We start from the raw sequence: 25326 nt of genomic DNA, 5'->3' as shown, positions 1-25326 counted from the left end.
AGCTGGGCATGATCTATAGCGTACTTGATGGAGGTGAAACCTCTCGTAGTCTCTGTTGAGCACATGTCTGCAGGATCTCTTTTGCAGCATCATGCAAGTCACCCCTGTGTTGCAGTGTCTTATGAATATGTGTTGGACCTCGCCACCGTTGTAGCATAACAGCATGGCTGTTTTGAACTCATTGTTGTCTTTTGCGTGCCGCAATTAAAAATAACTCCGGACGTTCCACCCATAGGTACCAGCAGGGTGGCAGTGGGACCCACAACAGCGAAGTCCAGTATAGGCGCACCTCAGTCTCGCAATTGTAATAACATGCAGTGCTCCATGTCCTCTTTGAGTGAGAGGGTGCACTTTTGGACATGTTTGCAAGTGGGGGCTAGATGTAATTGGCAAGGATGTATGCCAATCGGATGAAGGTATTGGCACTAGAGCAAACTTGTCCCTAGTGCTAATACCATGACACTTTGCACTTTCACGGGCACAACGTTTCTGTAATCTGGCCCCTGGCATGCTGCAATGCTGTTTGTCATGGGCACCCGACCTCTCTGCTCCTTGGTGGGAATGGAAGGTTTTAACCACTGCAGGGTATAAACCGGATTTGCACGGGTGGCGGTGTGGTGTAACGTGCAGTGTCACACTGCTTGTAGGGTACACTGCTACTGCACGGCAATGTGTGTGAGGGAAGGGGGAGGTGTCCTGAGTTGCCGCCTGCCCCCTATGACAGGACTAGGAGAGCCTCCCTTTGCCGGAATAAGGACTGGCTGTGCGCCTTTAGGGTCGTAGTTTCACCCTGCTGGCGGTGTGTATGGGGTTTGGTGTGAGGCCTCTCTCCCGGTGGTACATTGTGCATTCCTTTCCTGGGGCGGGGACACACTTTTATACGCTAGCACTGTAAGAATAGACTGACTCTTATGTTTTATGATGGGCGGGACATCTCCTCGCTGCTGGGAACACTTCACTTAATCGCGCTCCCTCGCTGGCCCGGGGCCACACAGGTGTGCGTCTGGCGCACCTGCTGCATATCCGCATTCCCTCCTGTGCTCTCCGCTTGCTGTACAGGTGCTGCTCTAGTACATATCCTGTTAAGTCCTTTGATTCATTCACTTAGATCGTTGATCTCACTGTTAGGGGGTCTCCCTGGTCACTTAGAGGGTTTTCTGGGTATTGGTTACAGTGGAAGGACAGCCACATATATATATGTTCTTTGTGTCCCCCCCCCCACAGCTGACACCTGACCTTGCCTTACTATCCTCAACCATGTTCTCCTGATGAGGCTGGTCCAGAGAAATCTATCTAGGACCCCCTGTGGATAGCCGAAACTCGACTCGACATTGACCGGGGACACATGATGAGTGCAATTGAATATTAAGGATTGAGGCCTTATTGCAATATGGTTCTAAAGCAATTCATGAACCTTAGAAATTGGAGGCAAAGCTTGCCTTGCCTTGGTTGTGATCCATTTTCTTCTAAATTGTTTTTCAATGCTGTTCATTTTATTGTGTTTTCTTGAGTATGTTTGAGAGTATGATATGCGTGTGGTATATATGACATGAGGTTTGTGGAGGAGAAGGATGAGGGTGTGGGAGCAACAGTTGTGCTCTAAATTATGAATAGATTGGTTGTTTTTTACAATAATGTGGTGAATTTTGTTCAAAAAATTATACTTTATTAAAGTTAGAATTTATTGCAAAATCACATTGTATATTTTTGATCTAAAATTCAGTCTTTTTCCAATTGCAACAGGGCACAATATTTTTGGTTATGTGTGTCCGATTCCTTTTGGGATGCCATTGTGCTCTAGCCAGATAGAAGCCTGGGCTCTACCTCTCTATTTTTGTTCGTGCTAGTAAATCTGAGCTAGCGTGCTGCAGTGCGGTTCGTCATCAAGAAACTTGTGGTGAAGCTGTGTGTCTGCCCTACTGTTTATCGCAGAGAACCCGTGTGTGCGCGGTGCTGCAGAGTTGTTTGCCATAGAGGAGCCCCCATAGGTTGTTGCTGCCAGGGCCGTCCTTAGGATTTGCCGGGCCTTGGTTGGCAAAAGATGTGTAGGCCCCCCCCCCTTATTTACATAAATAATGGCATTGCTGATGTTACAGACAATGAGATCATACAATGAGAGGTATCATGGGAAATTACATAAAAAATAGGTTGCCACGAGTAAAGCAGGAGACAAACCTACTATGAAGTCCAGTATATGAATTGACAATGTTAATATTAAACTTTTTGGCACTATCAGGAGTGAGGCTTTTTTTGAAGTATCGGTGCCAGTTGAATACCTTGTAGAGAATTTTGGCAGATCAAGCATAGTGTAATAAAAAGGATATGCCCGGGAGCAGACACTTTAGTTAAGTGGAGTAGCTGGGATTTGAGGCCAGCCTGCAATTCAGACACTTGAACGCGTCTCTCCCCCGGTGTAATTAATAGAGAGATTGTTTTCAAAAGAACTTTTTGAAACTTTTCTTTGAAAACACCATTTCGCTAAGGAAGGCATTGCAAAGATATGGTGACTTGTGTTTTGCAAAGTGAATTTAGCTGCTGTTTTTGTAGCAGTTTCACAATTGTTTTTTATTGTGCGTGTATTTGCCCATATAGTCGAAGCTAACAATATGCTTTTATTTCAGAAGCAAGAGGAATTGGTTATTTTTGCTGTCAAAAGAAATAAACTCCAAACAGGTTCCAAGGCTGTTAAGCCAAGGCAGGGGTGAGGCCCCGGGGCAGACAGGGCAGGTTGTGTCTATTTCTGGAAGGCCTTATAGTGCGATAGAGCCTATTTACCTGGGAGGTCTTGAGGCAGCGAGAGTAAGCAATTTTGCAGGTTTTCAAATCTTAACAAAATTAAACAGGGCCAAAGGCCTAAAAACAGTTTGGGGGGCTCAACAATATAAGCATAGGTGCCGAGTACATGGTGGTGGAAAAGCACTGGTTGTTATAGGGTTCCGGTCTCCTCAGGCTTGCTGGCCTGTGACAATGCATCTTACAAAATTAGCATGTGCTGCTCACTATAAAATGGGAAGGGAGCCTCATCGATGGACCCACTGAATCCTGATTGGAGGGGTTGGGCAGGCCAAATATGTTTTGTGGGAGTAGCAGGAGGTCCTACGATGACAACTCAGCAGGTTAGGTGACTGTTGTTGAAATGTTACATGTTTAGACCTTCCTGTAAATAATATGGCTTTTTACAATTCCTGTTGCAAAATGAACTGTAAAATGTGTTCTTTTGACCTATGAATGGGTACCGCTCCCTTGCTTCACTTAGTGTGGGAATGTCTGCCCCCGCACTGAAAATCAAAAGCTGGCACCCATGAAAATACTGACAATAAACATACATATCTTCAAATAAAATATGCAGATTAAATTCAATTAACCTTTCACTGGAAGAAAGTGCACAAGACAAATGAGCAACGGCCTTTGAACAAAATGTATCCATTCCTGAAACAAAACACCAGTGATGAGCTTTATAATAACTACGCTGGCAAAGTATAAAAGGAGCCCACCTTTTAATCCCAACAATCTATGATGAAATATTCCTGGAAAACAAAATCCGAATCTTTGACACTTTTCGGTGGTCATGTGGGTGAGCGTCTGTACTGGGAACATGACAACCTGGGGTGAGATCCTAGTAGCCAAACACTTGAGCAAGCAAACCTTTGTTTTGAATGCCAGCTTCAACAGCACTAAAACGGGGGTTGCACCCTCCCTCTGAAGAAAGTGGGCTGACGCTGTCCAACCACATGTGCCCTGAAAATCAGCCACATGCCCAAAACCAAGGAAATGCACCCCCCCCCCAGTCTCCTGGGGGCAAGTATTACTGATGTGTTGCCTCCCCTCATCCTTTCCCAGCCACACCCCCAGGTTTAGCTTTCAACAACACTCTGTTATAAAAATAACTTAAAGTGTATAATCGTGGCATTATTCCCCCAGCTTGAAAAGACTACAAACACCAGAATGCAATTCAGCAGAGGGCAAAACAAATGCCTGTGGATTTTGAAAATGTATTTTCAAAACGTAGAGACTTCTAATAAAAGGTAATGTGTGAAAAGGTTACCGGTTTGTATTTCGATGTTTGACAAAGGAATGATTCATATATAACGTGAGGAAAACGTTACATTACACAAAAAATAAATGGCTTTTGTTGTGCTAAATATGAACATGTGAAAATAAGGCAGAGTTTCATAAGGGGTGAGGGTTCTTGAGATGCCCGTGCCTCGGGCCGGCTCCAGTAGCTGAGGTATTTGGCATTTTAATCAGCTTCGCTTGGGCAACTGCTTGCCGTGCCGGGGAAGGCTCACACGCACACATCTGTTATTTTCACCAGGCCAAGTAAACTTTCTTGTAACAGCGCCACGATGCCCCGAGGGCAGCTGTGCGCTTTAAAAATGCAAATAAATAAATGAATCTGTGCTAGTGAAAGAGCACTGCTGCATACTGTATAGGAACCTGCCTTGCATCCCTGCAGCTGGCCCCCGCGAGCAGGCCCAGGGTGCCTGCGTGCTGTTAGCCAGGCTTGAGCAGTCGTATGGAAGACAGGGTATACTCCTTGCTTTAGGTGAGGTGGTAAACCATACTGTTTGCCATGCAGGCGCTGTGCTGTTCATCATTCAGAATGTTCTCTGGCGGGCGGGCGGCCCCGGCCCCGGCCGAGCACGTGCTTGTTTGCCGGCCATGATATTTGTCACGAGGATTGCGTCTTTCACGCTGGGGTTGGAATAGTGAAAAGACAGGCTGCTGTGCTGTTTGCACGCCTGGGCTCGTGCTCTTTTAGATCGCGGAGAGGCTGCTACTGAAAGCGCCCTGCCCCTCTGCTCCTCAGTCCTCACCATTTAACCCAAAACTCTCACCCAGAGAACTGATCCTCGCCTGCGGGCTCCCCTTGCGTATGTAATGTGCGGTAGTTTCGCCTATACATAGACCCCAACATCATCCTTTCCCTTCAGGATCCACGAGTCCAGTCCTGGTTTTAAAGGTGCATTCTGGGATTTGTAGTCCTGGCTCTATAACTGGACAATCTAGGAATTCAAGTTCCAGAATGCAAACTTAAAACTAGGACTGGCCTCCCATCTCCCGAATGGAATGGGTAATGTTGGCAAGGCTGCATACAAGGCGTGTGCCTTCTTCCCGCCCCTCTGGAGGGAGAGTGCCTTGTTTTTCTATGTCTTGCTTTCCCCTCCCGCCCCCAATCCCAGTAGGGTACAGGGGGGCCTCCCTGCCCCTTTTGGTCAGCATACTCCTCTTTACCCATTGGCCTATGACCTTCGTCCAGGTGCTCTCCCTGCCCTTAGGAGACGTCAACATGTCTGTAAAATTGCCGAGTGTAACTCTGCCCCCCTGGGGGGAAGAATTAGCAGAGGCGGTTCGGTGCCCGACCCTGTCCCTGCAACAGCTGTGAAAGGAGCTGTGCAGGGCCAAGAGTAAGGACGCTACGCACGCTACGGAATGCACGCCAAGTGTCCCTCCAACGTGCCCCTCTGGTCACCACAGCTCATGCAGGAGCACTCCGGGTCCTGCCAGCTATAGCCCAGGTCATGCCAGCTGAAACCTAGACCCAGGCCCTCGCATATACCCCCCTCTGCTTCCCTCAAGGCGTTGCCCCATATCCCCGTGGCTCAGTTCTCTCTCTGCACCCGAGGCTTTACCCCATATCCCAGTGGCTCAGTTCTCACTCTACACTCCATGCTTTGCCCCATATCCCAATGGCTCCGTTCTCTCTCTGCACTCGAGGCTTTGCCCCATATCCCAGTGGCTCAGTTCTCACTCTACACTCCATGCTTTGCCCCATATCACAGTGGCTCAGTTCTCTCTCTGCACTCGAGGCTTTGCCTCATTTCCCAGTGGCTCAGGTCTCTCTGCACTCCAGGCTTTTCACCATATCCCAGCGGCTCAGTTCTCTCTCTGCACTCGAGGCTTTGCCCCATATCCCCGTGGCTCAGTTCTCTCTCTGCACTCGAGGATTTGCCCCATATCCCAGTGGCTCAGTTCTCTCTCTGCACTCGAGGCTTTGCCCCATATCCCCGTGGCTCAGTTCTCTCTCTGCACTCGAGGATTTGCCCCATATCCCAGTAGCTCAGTTCTCTCTCTGCACTCGAGGCTTTGCTCCATATCGCAGTGGCTCAGTTCTCTCTCTGCACTCGAGGCTTTGCCCCATATCCAGGTGGTTCAGTGCTCTCTCCGCACTCGAGGCTTTGCCCCATATCCCAGTGGCTCAGTTCTCTCTCCGCACTCGAGGCTTTCCCCATATCCCAGTGGCTCAGTTCTCTCTCCGCACTCGAGGCTTTGCCCCATATCCCAGTGGCTCAGTTCTCTCTCTGCACTCGAGGCTTTGCTCCATATCCCAGTGGCTCAGTTCTCTCTCTGCACTCGAGGCTTTGCCCCATATCCTAGTAGCTCAGTTCTCTCTCTGCACTCCAGGCTTTGCCCCATATCTCCGTGGCTCAGTTCTCTATCTGCACTCCAGGCTTTGCCCCATATCCCAGTGGCTCAGTTCTCTCTCTGCACTCCAGGCTTTGCCCCATATCCCAGTGGCTCAGTTCTCTCTCTGCACTCCAGGCTTTGCCCCATATACCAGTGGCTCAGTTCTCTCTCTGCACTCCAGGCTTTGCCCCATATCCCAGTGGCTCAGTTCTCTCTCTGCACTCCAGGCTTTGGTTACGTCGCCTGACCTTGTTAAAGACTGATTTGTTATCACAGACTTTGGTTCTTGTTAATGAGTTCAATATATAGCACTCATTATTGAGTGATGATTTTTTAACTGATTAATGACCGTACTTAATGTATCATTGTATTGATTGACTGTTTTTCCTCTGTTTCATAATGTTGTCTTTTTCCCCTTGTTCTACACATTAGCCTTTTAACCCCTTAAGTGCCAGGCTATTGTACAAGTCTATGCAAAAAGGACGAGCATACTCGTCCTTGGCAGTTATGTTATGTTATGTTACTTTACAAATCACAGGAGATGCATGTTGGTAAGTCAACGCATGTGAATTGCGCTATGCTGTAGGTTTGTCAGCTATGTTTTGTTGAGGAATTGCGCCCTATGTCTCGTATAACCGGGAAACGGGCCATGTTTGTGCCATTGAGAGATTGCAGAAATAACAAATACCTAAGGCGCTTTTAAATATAATGCGACAGGAGCCCCCCCTTTTGTGAATGTCCCCGGTTCCTGGCTGTGTAGGGGACGGGAAGCCTTCCCCGTCTTTACCCTGCACCCTAGGCCTAGGACTCGGGTGCCTCCGCCCACTACACCCCTGGGGTGGTGTTCAGGGAGCTCCCTCTTGTACGCGAGGTTGGGTGCTGCCGTTGCTTCGGGTGCCTTCAGGGCGTGCAGCTGTCCGGCTGCTTTTTGGAGCGGGGATCGCCTTTCCCGGACACCGCCACCTCGCTCCTTCCAGGGTAAAGGTCAAGGTCTTTTGAACGACCCAGGGGAAGCCATGGCCTGCCTATTCTTGTGGTCGTCTGCTTTCTGTGGGCCCTGGCCCTGAAATCGTAGCCCATGGGGTGGTCTATTCTTTCCTTGGGGCATAGAAGCCGTACAGGGCTACAAATAGAGCCTGGAGGCTGCTACTTAACTATTCATGGATCCAGTGCTATAACTGGCCTGCAAACTCCAGCCCTCTTAGCGGGGCGTGGCCTGGCAAGGGGCGGAGCCGCAATTAAGAGGCAACACTTGCCTCACCTGACTGCTGCCTGTTAGGCCACGCCCCGTAAGAGCCCTGGTTCGATTTTGCAAAAGAGGGATCATCACCCCTGCATCTCTAATGAAAGAGATTCCTGTCAGGGTGGTGGGGGGCACCAGTGACACAATGGAAAGGCTTACATGTGAGAGCATCAGGCTTTAGAAAAGAAGCCTTGGCTTCTAGCAGCCTGGTGGGCTGAGGTTAGCGGGGGACTTTAGGGAGCCCCTTCAAGGCTCCGGACACAATTTTCGGAGCCTGCCGGGTCTCCGCCCTGGCTAGCCCCAGGCCCACTTAAAGCCCTGCCTTTATTGAATCTGTGACCCGCATACTGGACTCTAGTCGCCTGTAGCTGTGAATGGGACCCTGGCTGGAGAATGACAAAGTGCAGCGCCCGAGGCTGGGCCTAGCCATACCTCCCCCCTCCCCTCATGCTCTAATCAAAATACTCAGTCTGGGCAGGGCACCAATAAAAAGTGGCCTATGTTTGCAAATGGCAATGTGTTCCTTTCATGGCTGACTGTTTGAGTAACCCCTAAGGGGGAGGGTTTGGTAAAATGAGTTGAAAATAGTGCGTTTTAAAGAATGTTTGTTGAAGAACATAGGTCAGAACTACCAACCCGCACAGTGGCTTAACTGGTCACTCTGGCCCACTTTAGCTAAAAACCCGCACAGTGGCTTAACTGGTCATACTGGCCCACTTTAGCCACAAAACCCGCACAGTGGCTTAACTGGTCACACTGACTCACTTTAGCTAAATACCTGCACAGTGGCTTAACTGGTCACACTGGCTCACTTTAGCTAAAAACCCAGCCAACTTTGGCCATAAAAACTGGCCGGCACTTGCATGTTCGGCCTGCACTTCGGGCCCTATAAGCAGTGTCTTAAGAGGCAATGGAAAATGAGCCGTGGCTCAGCAAGGGTGCGTGGCCTAGTGGCGGGTGTCACCTGTTGGTTAGTTGGTCAACGCCCCTTGGTGAGCCCCGGCTTAATGGGCTACAGGCAGCCTTTTGTAGAGATCAGCGCCCTCTCCCCTCTGCGGGAGAGAAGGCTGCTCTCTGCATTTATTTACTACCGGCTTGCCTGGCAGGGGAAGGCACCTCACCTTTTCAGCCTTAATGGTGGCGCTGCCCCTCATCAGGCTGGGGAGGGACAGCAGCAGTATTACGGCTTAAAAGGTGAGGCCGCTGGAAGGCGAGGCCTTTTTCCTTAAAGCCTGACGCTCCTGTGAATGAGTTGAGCTTCAGCCTTTAGAAAAAAAAGGCCTTGGCTTCCAGCGGCCACACTTTTTCTTCGATAATGGTGGTGCCGGCCCACGGGCATCTCTTGATTGAAGGGATGCCTGGCAGGTGCCGGCGCCCCCATTATGGATTAAAGGAATTTTTTTTCTGAAGCCTGAATCTCTCAGACATGAGCCAGGGGACATTAGTGAAGCCAGGCACAAGCCCTGCCTCAGAGCAATATTTCTCAGCCTACCGGGGCTCAGCCCTGGCCCACTTAAAGCCCTGCCTATAGGCCAGTCTGAGCCTGAATCTGGGTTCTCACTAGGCCTATGTGCACTTCCGTGGACGCCACTTAAAGAGTACTTGGCCAGCTAAGTGCTGGAACCCAGCCGTGATACGCCACGTGGCCAGCGGGAGGGTGGTGTGGCCGGTCACTGGCACTAGTGTAGGCCTGGGGTCCTGTCAAGTGGTACATGTAATCTGGCATCCTTTGTGGAGTCATGCAGTCTTGGGGTCACTTCATGTATCAGTGGTCTTTAAACTGTGGGGCGGCCCACCTAAGGGGGCGCGACACTTTACAAAGAGGGAATACAGTGACTGCTTTCAGTAGAAAATATAAACAGATTTGGCATATGTGTGGGGGGGCAGCAACGCTATTTCGCCTTTAAGAGGGGGGTCAACAATAATATTATTACTCAAGGGGGTGCTCAGCATGGCAAAGGTTTGAATACCACAGATTTCTGTGATTCTTGTTTTGCCCCCTGAGCGCCCTCCCTTCCTGGAGGTATAGCCAGAGAACATATACCTTCATTGTACAGTTTGGGGTGACTACTGAATGTGGGTGTTTATTAACCCACGATGGTCTGTGTAACCCCTACAAATGACCTAAATTAAAAGTAACAATGCTTGTCAAGTACCCCTGGCGCCGAAGACTCCCCGGGACGTACTTATGGACAATGTTAGTATATTGGGACGTGAGCCATCACTCGCCCAAGGTCACACGGTGGCAGGTTGTAGCGCGCGGGATTGATAATTCTTCAAAGCAATTTTACCCACTTGCCCACGATCACACGGCGCCCCGATCGCCGGCACAGGAACCAGCTGAGGTCCAAGCCAGCATTGCGCGCTGCTGCCACTGCCCGGCGCTTAGAGTGACAGCAGCAGGCCTGCGCGGCCTCCTCCCAGCTGGTAGGGGCCGCCGAGAGTTTCGCCCCCAGCACTCGGGGCTGGCGCGGAATGAATGGGCTCGGTGCAGGCGGCAGGCAGGCTGAATCCGTGCTTGAGGTTAGCAGTGAAACGGGCCCTGCCCTCCTCTCGGGCGGCCCGGCCCCCTTCCCTCCCCGTGTCCTTCTGGGGCGTGTGTGTGTGTGTGTGCAGATGTGACTCTGCGCCGCTCATTCTATCTTGGGCTGGATGTTCCCTGTGCCGTGGTCCTTCCTTCCCGGCACTTCAGCGGCGGGCCCCTGGCACCCACCGGAGCCCCGTTCTGCCTGCACCGTGACCCTGCCTGCGGCGCCTCGCCCCCTCGCGTCTCGCCCGCTTGGCCGCTGAGAGCCGGAAGCGGGCGCTGGGAGCCGGTGGCCTCTTGGCTCCACGCGTGGCGAGGGAGGGCCTCCTTTTGCAGCCGGCACATTTTCATGCACCATATTTATTCCTGGAGCTGGAAACGTCAGGACGTTGGCACACGCCAGTGCCGTCGAGCGCTCGCAGCCGGATCCGCCTGCCCTTTTTATTTGCAGAGTGGGGGACCTGTGCCAGGTCTACTCTGCGCAAGAACTTTCCGTCTTTCTTTGGGCGCGGGGCGACCAAGAGGGCTTGAAAGATGGTGGCGGGCATGCTGATGCCCCTGGACCAGCTGCGGGCCATCTACGAGGTCCTCTTCCGCGAAGGGGTGATGATGGCCAAGAAGGACAAGCGACCGCAGAGCTTCCATGCCCACGTGCCAGGAGTCACCAACCTGCAGGTGGCCCGGGCCATGGGTTCACTCAAGTCCCGGGGCTTCGTGCGCGAGACCTTCGTCTGGCGGCATTTCTACTGGTACCTGAACAACGATGGCATAGTCTACCTGCGCCAGTATCTGCACCTACCCCCTGAGATAGTGCCCGCTTCCTTGCAGAAGGTGCGCCGGCAAGTAACCACAGCGGTGCCTCACCGGGCAGCTGGGCCGGCCAATGTGCAGAGGATCCAGGGCCCAACAAGCTATGCCCCAAAGGGCGATGAAAGCTGGGGAGCAAGGCAAGAGCGCCAGGACTACCGTCGGAGGGGGGAAACTGAAGACCTCGCTATGAGAGGGGCCTCGATGGTGGCACCACCCAAGGGGACGCCAAGCGATGTCCAAAATGCAGTTGGGGGCCGAGGATTCAGTTTCAGACAAGGGTACCGTTCAAAGGGGGAGGAAATGGCCCATAGTAGGAGTGTACCCATGGCAACATTGTCGAAAGGCCCCACCACAAATGTCCTAAAGCCAATGGAGAGCCATGGTCTCGGACAACAGCGCCAGGAGTACCGATGGAAAGAGGAGGCACCCGCGAGACCGGCATCCAACATGGGGGTGTTCAAAGATCTTGAGAGCCAAGGATCCAGAGTTTTGAAGGAGAACCTTCAAAAACAGGAGTCTCAAAGGGTCCACATGGAGGAAGCAGCCAGAGATGGAGCGCCGAAAGGACCAAGCAACGTTTTGTCGAACGATAACGAGAGCAGACCAATCCAGAAGAGTCACCAGAAACGGGAAGTCGAAGAGGTCCTCGTGGCCACGGTGAAAACGACGAAAGCATCCAAAGGGCCAGCTAGCAGTGCAACAAACACCGAGAGCCAGGGATTGAGAAAACCAGTAAAGACTGATGACAAACTGGAAATGGAAGAGGTTCACGTGGAGGCATTACCATTGACTGTAGTGTCCAAGGGCAAGGACAGTGCAGCGCCAAAGACAGAGGAAAGAATGAAACCAAATCTCCCAAAGAACCGGAAACAGGAAGTAGAAGAGCTCCACGTGGACACCGTGTCCATGGTGGCAAGACCCAATAGCGCAGCCAGCGATGTATCCAAGACTGTAGAAGTTCGAGGAGCAAGTCAACAAGTGAAGAAGGACCGCAAGAAACCAGAATTGGATGGTGGGCCCATAGAGACCGTAGCAACCGTGGGAGTCTCTAAGAACTCCGAAAGTGACGTGCCAAAGATAAAAGATAACAAACAGAATGGAAAGAGCAAGAAACTAGAGGAGGTCCACGTGGCCGCTGCATCTGGGGTGGCAGTATCCAAGGATACGCCCTGCAATTTGCCAAAGACTGAAGAGAACCAGAAATCAAAAGATCAGTCTAAGAAGAACCTAAAGAAATTAGAAAAAGAGGAGGTCCTTATAGAAGCCATCCCAATAGTCGGCGATGCCAAAGGCCCCAACAAGGACCCCACAAAAGATGAGAGCAGTAAAAAAATTCTTCCAAACGTTCAAGCACACGAGGGCGGAGAGGTCCGTGTAGACAAAGCTTCCACAGTTGGAACTTCCAAGGACCCGACCAAGAGTGCACCTAAGATTGAAGAAATCCAGGACTCAAGACCACGGCTAACCGAGAGCAGTGGGAAATCTGAAAAAGAGGCCCTTTTGGGGCCGGGAGCCATTAGCAAAGCTCCAAAAGACCAATCCAGTGATGTCCAGAAGACCACTGAGAGCAAGTCATCCAAACGAAAGCAGAAGGAGGAGCGTCGGAAAAAGAAGTTGGAAGAGGCCCGCACACAGACTGCGCCTGCGAAAACCATTGCAAAGGGCCCATCCAATGATGTCCTGAATACAGATACAATCACTTTTCCGACGAAGGACCTTAAAGAGGTGACTGTAGATGCTCTAGGAACTTTGCCCGGGCTCTCTAGGGACCAAGACGGTAATATCCCAAAAGACAAAGAGAGCCAGGAATTTAAAAAAACAGAGAAGAATTGTGTGACACCGCAAACTAAAGAGGTTCAAGTGGACGTGGTGCCCACAGTGATGATGTCCAAAGGCCTTGCCAGTACTCTTCCAGAGGTTCGGGAGAACAAAGAGCCCAAACAACTCCAAAAGGAAAACCGTCCGAAACAGGAAGAGGAAGTAGTTCACAAGCAGACACCCGCTATTGTAGATGTCTCTAAAAGCCTCACCAGTGATTTTTCAACACCTGATCAGAGCCAAAAAGCCCCACTAGAGTGCCACCAGAGCACAGAGGTGAAACGGGTCCACAAGAAGACCATATCCACTGAAACCATCAGCAGGGTCATAAATGTTCTGGAAATCCAGGAAAGCCAGCAGGAGCCCAAGGAAGACCATCTGGAAGAGAAGCTCCAGAGTGACCTCCAGAAAGAGGACCAGGGTGTCCATATAAAGTCTAGGTCCACACTGTTGGTGTCCACAGAGCAAGAATTGACTTACGCTGAGGACCTGAGACGTAGACAAGAGTCTCAAGAGAAGAACCTAGAGGTCCACGTGGATACGGGGATATCCACGGTTTCTAGTACGGTTATCCAACAGTTAAACGAGAGCCAAGAATCCAGGATGGAACGTCAGGAGAGGCGGTTGAATGAACAAATCCCCATGGGACCTGTACAGGTAGTGAACCCCACCTGTGATCTACCAAAGGCAGACGACGCCTCTGAATCCAGAACGGAGTCCTACAAGAAGAATGGAGACGTCCACACAGAGACCAAGGCAACGGTGGGCTCACGAAGTGAGGGGTCTAATATTGCTGTAATCCCGGAAGAGCCTCAGAAATGTGCTCAAGTGACGAAGCCTGCAGAGGTCCAACCAGAGGCTCTACCTATGATTGACTCTACCAGCGCAACCCTGCCGCTCGAGGATGTCCTTGGACTGGCACAAGAACAGCAGGAGAACTTGCTGCAGGTGAAGAATGCAGAGGTCTGCATGGTGAACTCAACTAGCAAATCTGCAAAGACGGTGAAGACCCGTGGGCAGGGACACGCGTCAAAGGAGAAGGCCCAGAAAGAGAAGAGGGACGAGCTCCACACTGAGACTCCACTTGTGGTCGGATCTTCCAAGGATGCCACTGAGCCAGCGCAACCACAGGTCATCTTGCAGGAAGCAGAGTCTGTACCAGTGGTTCGCCAAACCATTGATCTTCCCCTGGTAGAGGAGAGCTCAGAATCTAGGCAAGCGCATCAGGGTCCCTTACAGGAAGCAAAGACTGCAGGGGTCTGTGGGGGTAATTCCCCAAAGGTGGGCGAGGCCCTGGAGCTGGAAGAGGTTCAGGAGAACCGCCAGGTGGTGGAGCACGTATCAGTCCAAGCAGACTCTATACTGGTGGTACAAAAAACGAATGATGCCCCAACCAGCGAGATCACCACTTCCAGGCCAGAAGAACAAGAGAACTTCCAAGAAGAGAAGGACGAGGCACAAAAAGAGACTCTGCCCGTGGCGTGCCCCACAATCAATAAGAAAAAGTTAGATGAGGGATGCACGCCGCAAGAGCCTCGGGAGCCAACGGCAGGGCCAGCCGATGATTCTTCAAATGCGGACGAGATCGCGGATTCTGGACTAGATCTCCCGGAGAACGTCCAAAAAGAGAATCGGGTGCTCTCTGAGTCCGTAACTCTGGTGGTGTCCACAAGCCATGCCATAAAGGCCGAGCAGAGCTGGGCAACGCAAGACATCCACGAGAACTTCCAAGAAGAGGCGATTGAGATCAACTCTGTAGAAGTGGTGGGGTCTACCCAAGAGGGTCCAGTGGTCGGGGAAACCCCAGGGCCAAAACAAGGGCCACAGAAGGAAGGTCTCAAAGAGGAGGCGGTGCACGCAGAGTCTGCACTCCCAGTGGGGGCCTCCCAACCTTCTCCTGACTCTACCCCAGAAGAAGGTAAGCGCTCTAACCTTTTGGGGTTGACTGTGGTTAACCAGGGAGCTTGGTGGGAGGGGGTGAGGCTGGTGGGCGGAGCCTGCTGTTATTCTCCTGGGATGCCTTTTGTATATCTGGGGGATGTTTTCAGTGGATGATTTTAAAGTCTCTCTAGAGAAGATTTTGAAGTGACGAGGCTGAAGAGCGGGCAGAGGGGGCGATCGAGGCGCTGGGCTTGTGAAAGAGGCGGAGCTTAGGTCTGAGACCATGTCTGCAAGGATTGCGTTACAGGGCCGCGGGTGGGGGCTCTTCCCAGCTGTACTCGGAGCCTGTAACGGGCGGAGCGAAGAATAGGGAGGCGAAATGTGAGAAGGAGGGTGAAATCAGAGCGCCAGGAGGCCGAGGCGCCTCCTCGTGAAGGGCGCGGAGCCGAATGGGTGTTTTACTGCCATTATTTATGGGTGTTTTTAACCTGTTGAATGAACGCGTATTTCAGGATGTTTAATATGTGAAAAGTTCGTTTTTATAAACTGAAACACATTAAATTAAATCCAGTAAATGAAGGGGTGAAATTTGGCACGAGACGCGAAAAGAGGGGTGTCCAAAGAGAGAACTGAGGGTGCAGCGGCAGACTTTCTGGGAGTGAGACGTGGGGGGGGGGTGAGATGGTCGAGATGTGAGGCCCTGTACAAGTTCAGGGGTGACCGGGGCGGATTGGGAGCCGGATGTGCACCAAAGGGGGGGGGCGAGGGGCAGGGAAGAGGGAGGGGGCACCCGGGGTGAGACGCACGTGGAGTGCGAGACATGGAGCCCGGGGCACGAACAGGGAGTGAACTAGAGGGGGGTGAGGGGGCGGTGGAGATGACTAACGGCCCCTCCCCCGCTGAGGCTGCCATTCCAGCCTGACACAAACCACATGGACGTCTGTAATGAAGTGACTGTTGGTCCGTCGCCGGCCCTCCTCGCCTCCCCCCTCCCTCCGCCCCAACCCCCCCCCCCCCACCCACCGTATTTCACTCTATTTCAGCTTTCTGTGCGTTCTCTCGCTTGTATTCCCCGACACTCGTCTTTGCCCACCTCCTTGTCTCCCTGCCACACTCTTTACCTCCGTGTGCCACTGCTCCCGGTATTTACCCGCTTGGAAGTCGCGCCCTAGATTTGCCACCAGAGTTTTACCCCCGCCAGACACGCATCCACTTCACACCCTGCCCTTTCGCCAGGACATAACAGGACCAGTGTGCAGAGCCGCGAGGGAGGGTGGGAGGGATGGCCATGGATGGATGGGTGAATGAATGAATGGATGAATGGATTAACGAGCCGGTCTGGCAGTGGGCGGTTCTGTGCAGAGGGCTTTACTTTCTGTGAAGGGTCTTCTCGGGCTGCCCCCACCCTGCTCCTTTGCTGGTAGTTGGCACGCTTGTGTGTATGAATAATGCCCCCTCGGAGGCACAGAGCAGGGTGCCCCCTGCCTGCCTGGGGGGAGGGGGGGTGGGGGGGGCAGAGGAGGCCGCCCTCCGTACTCGTACTGAATCTACCAAACTCATACTGCTCACCCAGTGCAAAAGGTGGGGGTGGGCGGGGTATCTCCCTAACTCCTACACCTCTACCACTTCAATTACATGTTACCTCCTGGTTGTGTCGTCACATATTCGTTGCTGCCAGTGAAAGGCACATGTTTCCCAGAAGCGACCCAGGCTGCTCCGTGGGAAGACTTGTAGCGGCGGAGACGGGCCCTGGTGGGGATACGCGGGGTGCCTGGCACTGATAGAAGCGATGAGGTGCCAGACAGGGGCACCCGGCTTGTTCTAAGCCCTGCACTGAGTTTGAGATAACGCTCCGCCTGTCTTGCACTTGTTAAATCACGGTCCGCCGCACGGTCTGACCATGTGCTTCATACATGATCTGGCCGTACCCATCATCCATATAGCAGGCCGCCCTCCGTAAGTGCACTGGGTCACCCAGAGGGCCGCCCTATTGCTTCCCAATATATCAGACCGCCCTCCGTATGTGCACTGGGTCACCCAGAGGGCCGCCATATTGCTTGCCAATATTGCAAGTTGCCCTCCGTAAGTACACTGGGTCACCCAGAGGGCCGCCATATTGCTTGCCACTATAGCAAGTTGCCCTCTGTATGTGCACTGGGTTACCCAGAGGGCCGCCCTATCGATGGCCAATGTAGCAGGTTGCCCAAGTCCAAGCAGCTTATTCGCTTCATTTGTGCTGCCTCAACCTTAATATATGCACCAAGGAAAAAAAATCACGCTTCACGCCGAAGTCCAGCCTCAAAGCGCGGGACTTGGATTCAAACCCATGCTGCTCGGCGTTGTCTTGATTCAAGACAAATGTGTTGCCCCTGAGCTGTCCTCGAGCCCCAAGATTTGCATTATGGTCGGGCCCTGCTCTTCCTTCCTGTAACAGGTTGCCCCATAGCGCGGATGTACCCTGCTTACCCACAAGGCCCAGCTCTATCCGTCTGTATATGAGGGGTTACACACGTGGTACTGCCCCGGCACACCCCCCACCCAGACCCCGTGAAGGACACATTAGCACATGCAACGTATCAATGTTGGGCCTTTCCTTCCGGTTCTGCCGCGCGCGTTCATTTGTGAAGGAGCGCAGGATCACGGATGCAGATCTGGGCCGCACTATTGGCTGTTGGACATAAAGAAGATTCCAGGCTGGAGCCTGTTTGGTCGCGCCAGGCAGGAAGTGGGTCTGCCACGTGATTTTTCAGCACAGATTGTGGTTGGTTTTGGCAAGTGATGGAAGGAGGCTACGGGCCCTTTCCTGTTGAGAGCTTGGGAGTGAAGTCCCTTGCTATCAATCCTATATGGTAACACCCGTTAATAGGCGCTGGCTACCTGGCACTGAGCTGGAGGCAGGGAGTGAAAGTTCCTTGCTGTCAATCCTACATGGTAACACCCGTTAATAGGCGCTGGCTACCTGGCACTGAGCTGGAGGCAGGGAGTGAAAGTCCCTTGCTGTCAATCCTACATGGTAACACCCGTTAATAGGCGCTGGCTACCTGGCACTGAGCTGGAGGCAGGGAGTGAAAGTCCCTTGCTATCAATCCTACATGGTAACACCCTTTAATAGGCGCTGGCTACCTGGCACTGAGCTGGAGGCAGGGAGTGAAAGTCCCTTGCTATCAATCCTATATGGTAACACCCGTTAATAGGCGCTGGCTACCTGGCACTGAGCTGGAGGCAGGGAGTGAAAGTTCCTTGCTGTCAATCCTACATGGTAACACCCATTAATAGGCGCTGGCTACCTGGCACTGAGCTGGAGGCAGGGAGTGAAAGTTCCTTGCTGTCCATCCTACATGGTAACACCCGTTAATAGGCGCTGGCTACCTGGCACTGAGCTGGAGGCAGGGAGTGAAAGTTTCTTGCTGTCAATCCTACATGGTAACACCCGTTAATAGGTGCTGGCTACCTGGCACTGACACTGAGCTGGAGGCAACGCGCCCTTTATTTGCTGCGCCGTTGGGGCGCCCTTGTGCAGCTGCACCCTCGGAGAGCACCTTGAGACAGCGCTGCCTGTGGTAATCCGCCGAAGGCTCGTACCACGCAGCTTTCATTGTAGGCCAAGAACCCAGATTTCCCAGTGATTGGCCACCAAACCTCACAAACGTGTTTTTGGGAAAGGGCAGCATTTTGGCGAGGACACAGAACCCTGGAGCTGGAGGCTCTGCACGTGGTCAGTGAGGACCTAGGTTCCTGTTGGTGGTTTCTGTTGCACGATTCCCTGGAAGGTGAAGCTATACAAGCCATGCGTCTATAGGTGCCCCCCCCCCACCCTCCGGACAGCAGGTGCACGTCCACCATGAGGAAGTCAGGAAGGCTTATGCAATCGTGCAGTTAAGGAATGAGCTGCTTGCCGCTCATTCGTGGGGGTAGGTTGGGGTGAGCTGGAGCGAGTGCCCCATCCAGAAATCCCCCCCCATAGCAGGTCCGGTGCTTACGGTGACCACCAGACGTCCTGTTTTTTCCGGGTTTGTCCCTGTTTTTCAGAGGCCACTGGAGTGATGGTTTAAATCTTCGCACCCAGTGCTCATTTGCCAACAATTCAATACAAATATTGCATGCATTACCTGTTCATACCCAGGGAAATTCCAGACCCTCCCACTCCACCCCTCACCAACCCACACTCCTAGTTTCCCACTACTAAAGTGTCCTGGTAGCCAGTGTTTGCTGTAGTCCTACTTCTATTTCGGTTGCCTGTGGAATTCTGCCCCCCCCCCTACCTGTACTGGACCCAGTGCATCTGACTTGGGGACTAACCCCCTAGGGGCAGATATGTTTTCTACTTCATTGGGCCTCCTCAGTGAGTGTTTGGGGGATGCTTGTGGTCTCGTGCAGAAGGGATGTGACCAAGCAGTTTGGGCTGGACTGCCCTTTTTGGGGTGGGACCAAGCCTGATTTACACATGGTCTTTCCACTTTTGTAATGGGTTGGTAGGCTAAGCACAATGGCCTGGGGGGTTTCCCAGAGCAATGGCAATGCCAATTCCAGGAAATGGTCAACATATTGGCGAGTGAGTGGATCCCAGGAGCTTGAGAGACTAAGTCTGGTCTGTAGTCCATATTTATTTGGGGGGCGTGTTTAGTGATTCCCTGGAAGCTAAAGTTATAAATACTATGAAATTCAGATGCCGACCATGTGTCCCTGGGAGGGCGCTCCCCCGCGACAACAGGTGCATGGGCCCACCATTAGCAAGTCAGGGAGGCTTCAGAAACAGTTGTGCAGAGCCAGGAATGAGACGCGGACACACAGCACTCATGGTTTTGGTTACAGACTTTTATTAAATGAAAAGGGGGTTGGAAAATGCCTCACTATCCCTGTCCTAAGAGATTTTCTCTACCTTAACCAAAACAAAGGGTCTGTCAGTTGTCAAGATGTCCAAATCAAAAGTACGTCCTGTGTCCGAAATCCTATCCTAGACCTCCCACTAAAAACAAACTCTAAAGTGCTAAGGTTATTGTCTCCGATTCTCAAAAGTGCACACATGTTCAGCTCCAACAAATTGTATACATCCAACAAAAGGATCTTTGTGACAATATTCAGAGTTCCAGGGAACGATTGTCCTTCTCAGGTTTCTCTTCTCTCCAATGAAATAAAGCAAGTTCCTTGTAGCCCACACGGGTAAACCCTCCTCCCGGGGAATTCCATTTCAGGGAGAAATTTCCTTCCCCAGATTCCTCCTCCTATGCATAACAAGTCACAATCCCAGAGGTATAACTCCTCCTTGGGTTTGTTTTCTACTACTTGAAGTCTGTGTGCGAGTCCCAGACTCGCGGGTCACCTGGAATATTTCCCTGCCTGGTTTTCCTTTCACTTCAGAAAACAACTCACAATCTCGAAGGCATGGGCCCTCCTTGGGATTTACTTTCACTCGTGTTCATCACACACGTTTTCACTTTGACTGGTGTACTCTACTGCCAGGGTTTCATCACTTGAGCTTACCTGGTATACTCTCCTGCCAGGTATTGGGTACAGCCTTTCAATCACTTGATGTACAGTATCTTTCAATTGCTTTATTTTGCCTGGTATGCTCTTCGTCGAGAACTTGTAGGCAGTTTGCTTCTCCTTTGCCTAAAAAGAGATATTTGCCCACTGTTGGTTTCTCACTGTCTGTGTGGTAAGGTTTGTCTCAATGTTCGTAATGTTATTCGTTATTTCTTGTTTTCAAGTATGGATCTACAGACCCAGTCGTGGTAGGGTTCAAGATCCCTTTAAACCCTTCACATGTTTCATTCAATGTTCTTTCTGCTATTTTCATGGAGCTGCATGTGTTCTGAGGCACCCCGGTAACCCGCTTCCCCTTCTCTGGGCTTACTGGGTGCTTTGAACCGTTCCCAGTGAAAAGATCTTTTTCAAAAGATCTTTTCACTGAAAGGTTGCTTTAGAAAGACCGCTCCGTGACCGCACCGAACAGTCTTTCTAAAGTGAACTGTCATGCCCCTGGCACACACAAGTGCGTGCAGGGGCTGACAGGCTCTGCAGCACCAGGAAGCAGAGGTCGAGGAGAACGGGTAAGTGTGTGTGATTGTGTGTGTGTGTGTTGGTGTGTTGTATGTATGTGTTTTAGGGGTAGGGGTTGGGGGAGGGGGCTGGGGCAGAAATTCCACGGGAGATGGTGGGAGGAAGGTTCTAAGGCTGAAACCTCATAGGAGAGGGTGGGGGTGGGGAAGGAGGAACAATGGTTGACTCGGGGCAGGGGGGTGAAACCCCCAAATATTTTTTAAAAAATGAACAAAAACGTTCTAAAGGTCCCAAATGAAAAACACCATTACAATGCTGTTTTTATGATAAAAAAAAATCGGGCATTGTAAATTGGTCTTTTTCTCTTGAGACCTTTTTAAAATGAGGTCTTTTCACATAGAACCCCTTAAACCTCTCTCTCGCCTCTACGCTGCTTCTCCGGGGTCACCCGCTGGCTCATCGTGCGTCCTGTTAGCCTTTGTATCTTCGCCGCATTCGGGTTCTCCTCTGCACAGCTCCCACTGCCTCTCTGACACAGGCAGTGAGCCCTCTGCCACTCGGCTTCCCTTCGCACGGTAGCAGTCCACTTTGATTTTGCTTTCCCTGGTGGTCTTTGCCGTAGCTTGCTGCCTTGGTCTTCTCGTGGCTCACAGCTCCATCCAGCTTCCATGAGTTTCTCTCACTCCATTTGTCAGCTGCTAGCAATGTAACTTTCCCAGCAGCTCGAAGCAACCTCCAAAGACTAGACCGCTCAGTTTGCTTATCAGCTCTAGTCATCTTTTTGGCTCTTTTCCTCTTTCTCGTCTCAGTGGTGGTTAGCGTCTTCAGTATGATGCTATGGAAGCTGACAATGGATATCACTGGAAGTAATCAGCACTGCTCCCTGCCTCTTCCTCGTCTCAGTTATCAAAATATTACTCCCTGTTGGATGTTGGGGATTGTATGAAGCAGACGTAACAGCAGTTTGAGGGAGAGGATTACAATATGCCATTAAGGCATGAGGAAGAGAAGGAGCATCCTTGAAAGGGAACTGAGGACAAGTGTTTTCCACCGATTTCTTGCCATCCACCTGAGGGTTGGCTCCACCCATGTGGTCCTCCCTCATATGGCTGCCCCCAGGGTCAGGATCGGGTAGCGGCTGCAAGCTTCCTTCACATCAGCAGTGCATGCTTCAGTCTCCTAGGAGAAAGCTACAGCTTTGCAAGCTTCCTTCAAATACAGCACAGGTGGCAGCAGGGCAAGCTTCATTCACATCGGACCTATGCAATAACAGTGCATGGTTCCCTCGCATAGGGCACGGGTGGCAGCAGTGCAAGCTTCCTTCACATAGGACCTATGCAATAACAGTGCATGGTTCCCTCGCATAGGGCACGGGTGGCAGCAGTGCAAGCTTCCTTCACATAGGACCTATGAAATAACACTGCATGGTTCCCTCGCATAGGGCACGGGTGGCAGCAGTGCAAGCTTCCTTCACATAGGACCTATGCAATAACAGTGCATGGTTCCCTCGCATAGGGCACGGGTGGCAGCAGTGCAAGCTTCCTTCACATAGGACCTATGCAATAACAGTGCATGGTTCTCTCGCATAGGGCACAGGGGCAGCACTGCAAGCTTCCTTCACAGCGGACCTATGCAATAACAGTGCAAGGTTCCCTCGCATAGGGCACGGGTGGCAGCAGTACAAACTTCCTTCACAGAGGACCTATGTAATAACAGCGCATGGTTCCCTCGCATAGGGCGCGGGTGGCAGCAGTGCAATCTTCCTTCACAGAGGACCTATGCAATAACTGTGGGTGCGATTTCTCGCCGTCACCAAAACCAGTACAAAAGGGACCCTATAAAAACTCAAACAGAAAAGAGTTGAGTAAACATTGCTTTATTAACACACAAGCATTCGCGAATGGGCCACAAGTTCAACCGTCTCGCAAAGCAAGTCGTCAAAGTGCCGCGCTTTCCCCTGCACATCGTGGTCCTTTTATACTCATCTGTTTTACATTGTCATACATTGCTGCACATAGATTATGTCCACCACAAGGCGGCTCCTCCCAGTCATGACTTTGCATCAACGGTCAACAGTTCAACATCTGCTATTGTGGTTTCCTGTTATCTGTTATTCGCTCTCTCTCGTGCCCCTCTGTGTCCTTATCTCTGTGCACGAGGCTGTGCTTACTCATTCCTTCCCCACCCGTAATCTGCAGATAGTTTTAGCAGGCTCAGCATGCTTCGACATACAGTGACCAAACACAATTCTTCTGTTAAAAACAAGTTCTTGCCAGGTCAGCAGGTCTTAAACGCCGCTGTATAAAGAGAAGGCCTCTTCTTTTAACAAAAGGGTACATTCTTTTAACACATATGGTGATTAGTACAAACTCCAAGTGTGAGCACAACATTACATATGTATGCGTACCTTCAATCCACCCTTTGCTCACACTTGAGCATCAATCTAAACAGTCCTAGCATAAGCAGATGGCAGGAAAGCAACATCATCACATACTGTATGTACCATAATCTTCTCCAGGCCTCCCATGTCAAAAAATTCCTGTTGTACATGGCTTTTATCCATTGGATTTAGGCGCGTTATGCTGGAAGAACACATGGAAACACAGCACGACACACATACCGGGAAGCATTGGATGCAGAGACAAATTCCTACAACTATTGCCGCTAGAACCAGTATGGGCGTAAGGAGCTGCCTACTATCGAGCATACAAAAAATAAGATTTTGCCTCTTGTGGTACAAACTGGTATTTTCCTCTTACCTTCTGTGTTTGAGGAGCATACACTTATCCGTTCAGGGACTAAGCCAGCATACACGGGTGTAGACATAGTTCAGTATATGGCTCAGTATACAGCGTATATCAGTTGCAACCTAGCGATATAGCAATATCCCCTATTTAAAGCACCAGTGTCCTTATTACTCTAATAGTGGTAGGTCTCACTGAAAACCTTCATCCGATCTGTCCCACGTCTCGTAGTGCCTGTCCCAGGAGGGGAACGCCGAAGGCCCTTCAGGCTACAAGCCCGTCGTCTTCAGTAAGGCACAATTCTGCTAAAACCAACAAGAGAGTCCAAATGTTCATCTCCCTAATGATCAAAGTTCAAAACAGTGTCCTTACACGTTGCTTGGCACATACACGTCACGGGATCGGAGAAGATGGGCACACCTACTAATGGCGTCTGGCAGTACTGTTGCAACCTGGGGTTGGTTGGTTCCCTTTTCCGGAGGAATCAGTAATGGAAGCGTCTTCTTGACGTGATTCACGTGGTACCAGTGCGGTTTGCCATCAACTTTTACCGCAGTTTGTGTTGCGAGGAGCACCTGAAACGGGCCCCTCCATCTGGGTTGCAGTCCGCTGGTGCGATCGAAGGCTTTTATAACAACCCAGTCACCGGGCTGCACGTCGTGACCTTCTCCTATCAGAGGAGATGGAGCTACTGCGTTCACCTGTGCATTAATAGAAATCAGTCTATTAGTTAACCCAATACAGTACTGTTGTAATGCAGGCCATGCTTGCTCAGACAATCTCTTAGGTGATATGGGGGTCCCAATACTTGGTGGGCGCCCCATAACAATTTAGAAAGGAGATAAACCATGTGTACGCTTAGGCATAGTACGCATACTCAATAATGCAATAGGCAATGCATCCGGCCATTTCAGTCCCGTTTCAGCACAAGCCTTTGCCAGTTTGTTCTTCAGTACCTTATTTGTACCCTCTATAATCCCAGCTGATTGAGGATGAAAAACTGTGTGGAAACGTTGATCAATACCAAGGGCCTTGCAAACTTTGCGTACTACTTCACCAGTAAAATGAGTCCCATTGTCAGACCATAGATATCTGGGGACCGTATACAAGGGCACCCAGTGTTTCAATATGCATTGTGCTGTGGAGGTGGCACTATTGTCCCGCAGGGGATATGCTTCCACCCATCCTGAGAACCCACATTTCATCACCAAACAGTAGGAATGTTTATTTACAGGCTCCAGCTGTATAAAGTCCATATACACCACCTCAAAAGGGCAGGTGGGTAACTTACTGTGGCCCGCCGGGGCTGGTACACCTTTCCCCACATTATATAAAACACATATTTCACATTGTTTTGCCCATTGGCGACAATACATTCCCAATCTTTTGTTGTACCACACAGTACTTAAAACTTCTTCCATAGTCCTTGCGTTAACGTGAGTTGGACCATGAGCCACACTCACTATCACAGGTAAGTATGCATCAGGTAGTACCCAAGTATTCGTATTGGTATGTGCCCATAGCCCATCTACCGTCTCCTCGTATTGATCATCCTTGTGCCAAGATAGTCTTTCTTCAATGGTTGCATCTGCTTGGATTTCCTTTACGCGCTCCTTCGTCCCTTCCATAGTCACATCCCTCCCCACTATGAGCTGTCGGGCTTCCCACCGAGTGTCCCTTGTGGCAGCTAGTTTAGCCATCTGGTCAGCCAAAGAATTTCCCTGCTTGACATAATCCAGTGTTTTTTTATGCGCTGAGCACTTCACTACGGCCACCATTTTGGGCAGCGTAAGGGCTTGCAATAATTCAGCAATCAATCGGGCATGTTTAATAGTATCACCTTGGGAGGTTAAAAACCCACGCTCTCCCCAGAGTTTACCAAAACTGGAAACCAC

The 25326-nt window shown here is 51.1% G+C and overlaps 1 protein-coding gene across 11 annotated transcripts in view; it reads left to right on the top strand.

The window, feature by feature from the left end:
• Positions 1-25326, top strand: part of PLEC (plectin) — a 1447724-nt gene that overhangs the window by 954275 nt on the left and 468123 nt on the right. For 4 of the 11 annotated variants that reach the window (XM_069621860.1, XM_069621858.1, XM_069621859.1 and 1 more), the window contains exon 1: positions 10310-14724. The exons of the other annotated variants lie outside the window; for them this stretch is intronic. In XM_069621860.1, coding sequence (XP_069477961.1) covers positions 10713-14724 — 4012 coding nt within the window. In that variant the 5' untranslated portion in view covers positions 10310-10712. Of the gene's footprint in view, positions 1-10309; positions 14725-25326 lie in introns of those variants that run through there. 11 annotated transcript variants of the gene reach the window in all.

This window comes from Ambystoma mexicanum, chromosome 5q, assembly GCF_040938575.1.
Source record: "Ambystoma mexicanum isolate Mex_15411 chromosome 5q, UKY_AmexF1_1, whole genome shotgun sequence".
Lineage (NCBI taxonomy): Eukaryota > Metazoa > Chordata > Amphibia > Caudata > Ambystomatidae > Ambystoma > Ambystoma mexicanum.
This window is presented reverse-complemented; position numbering and strand designations above follow the sequence as displayed.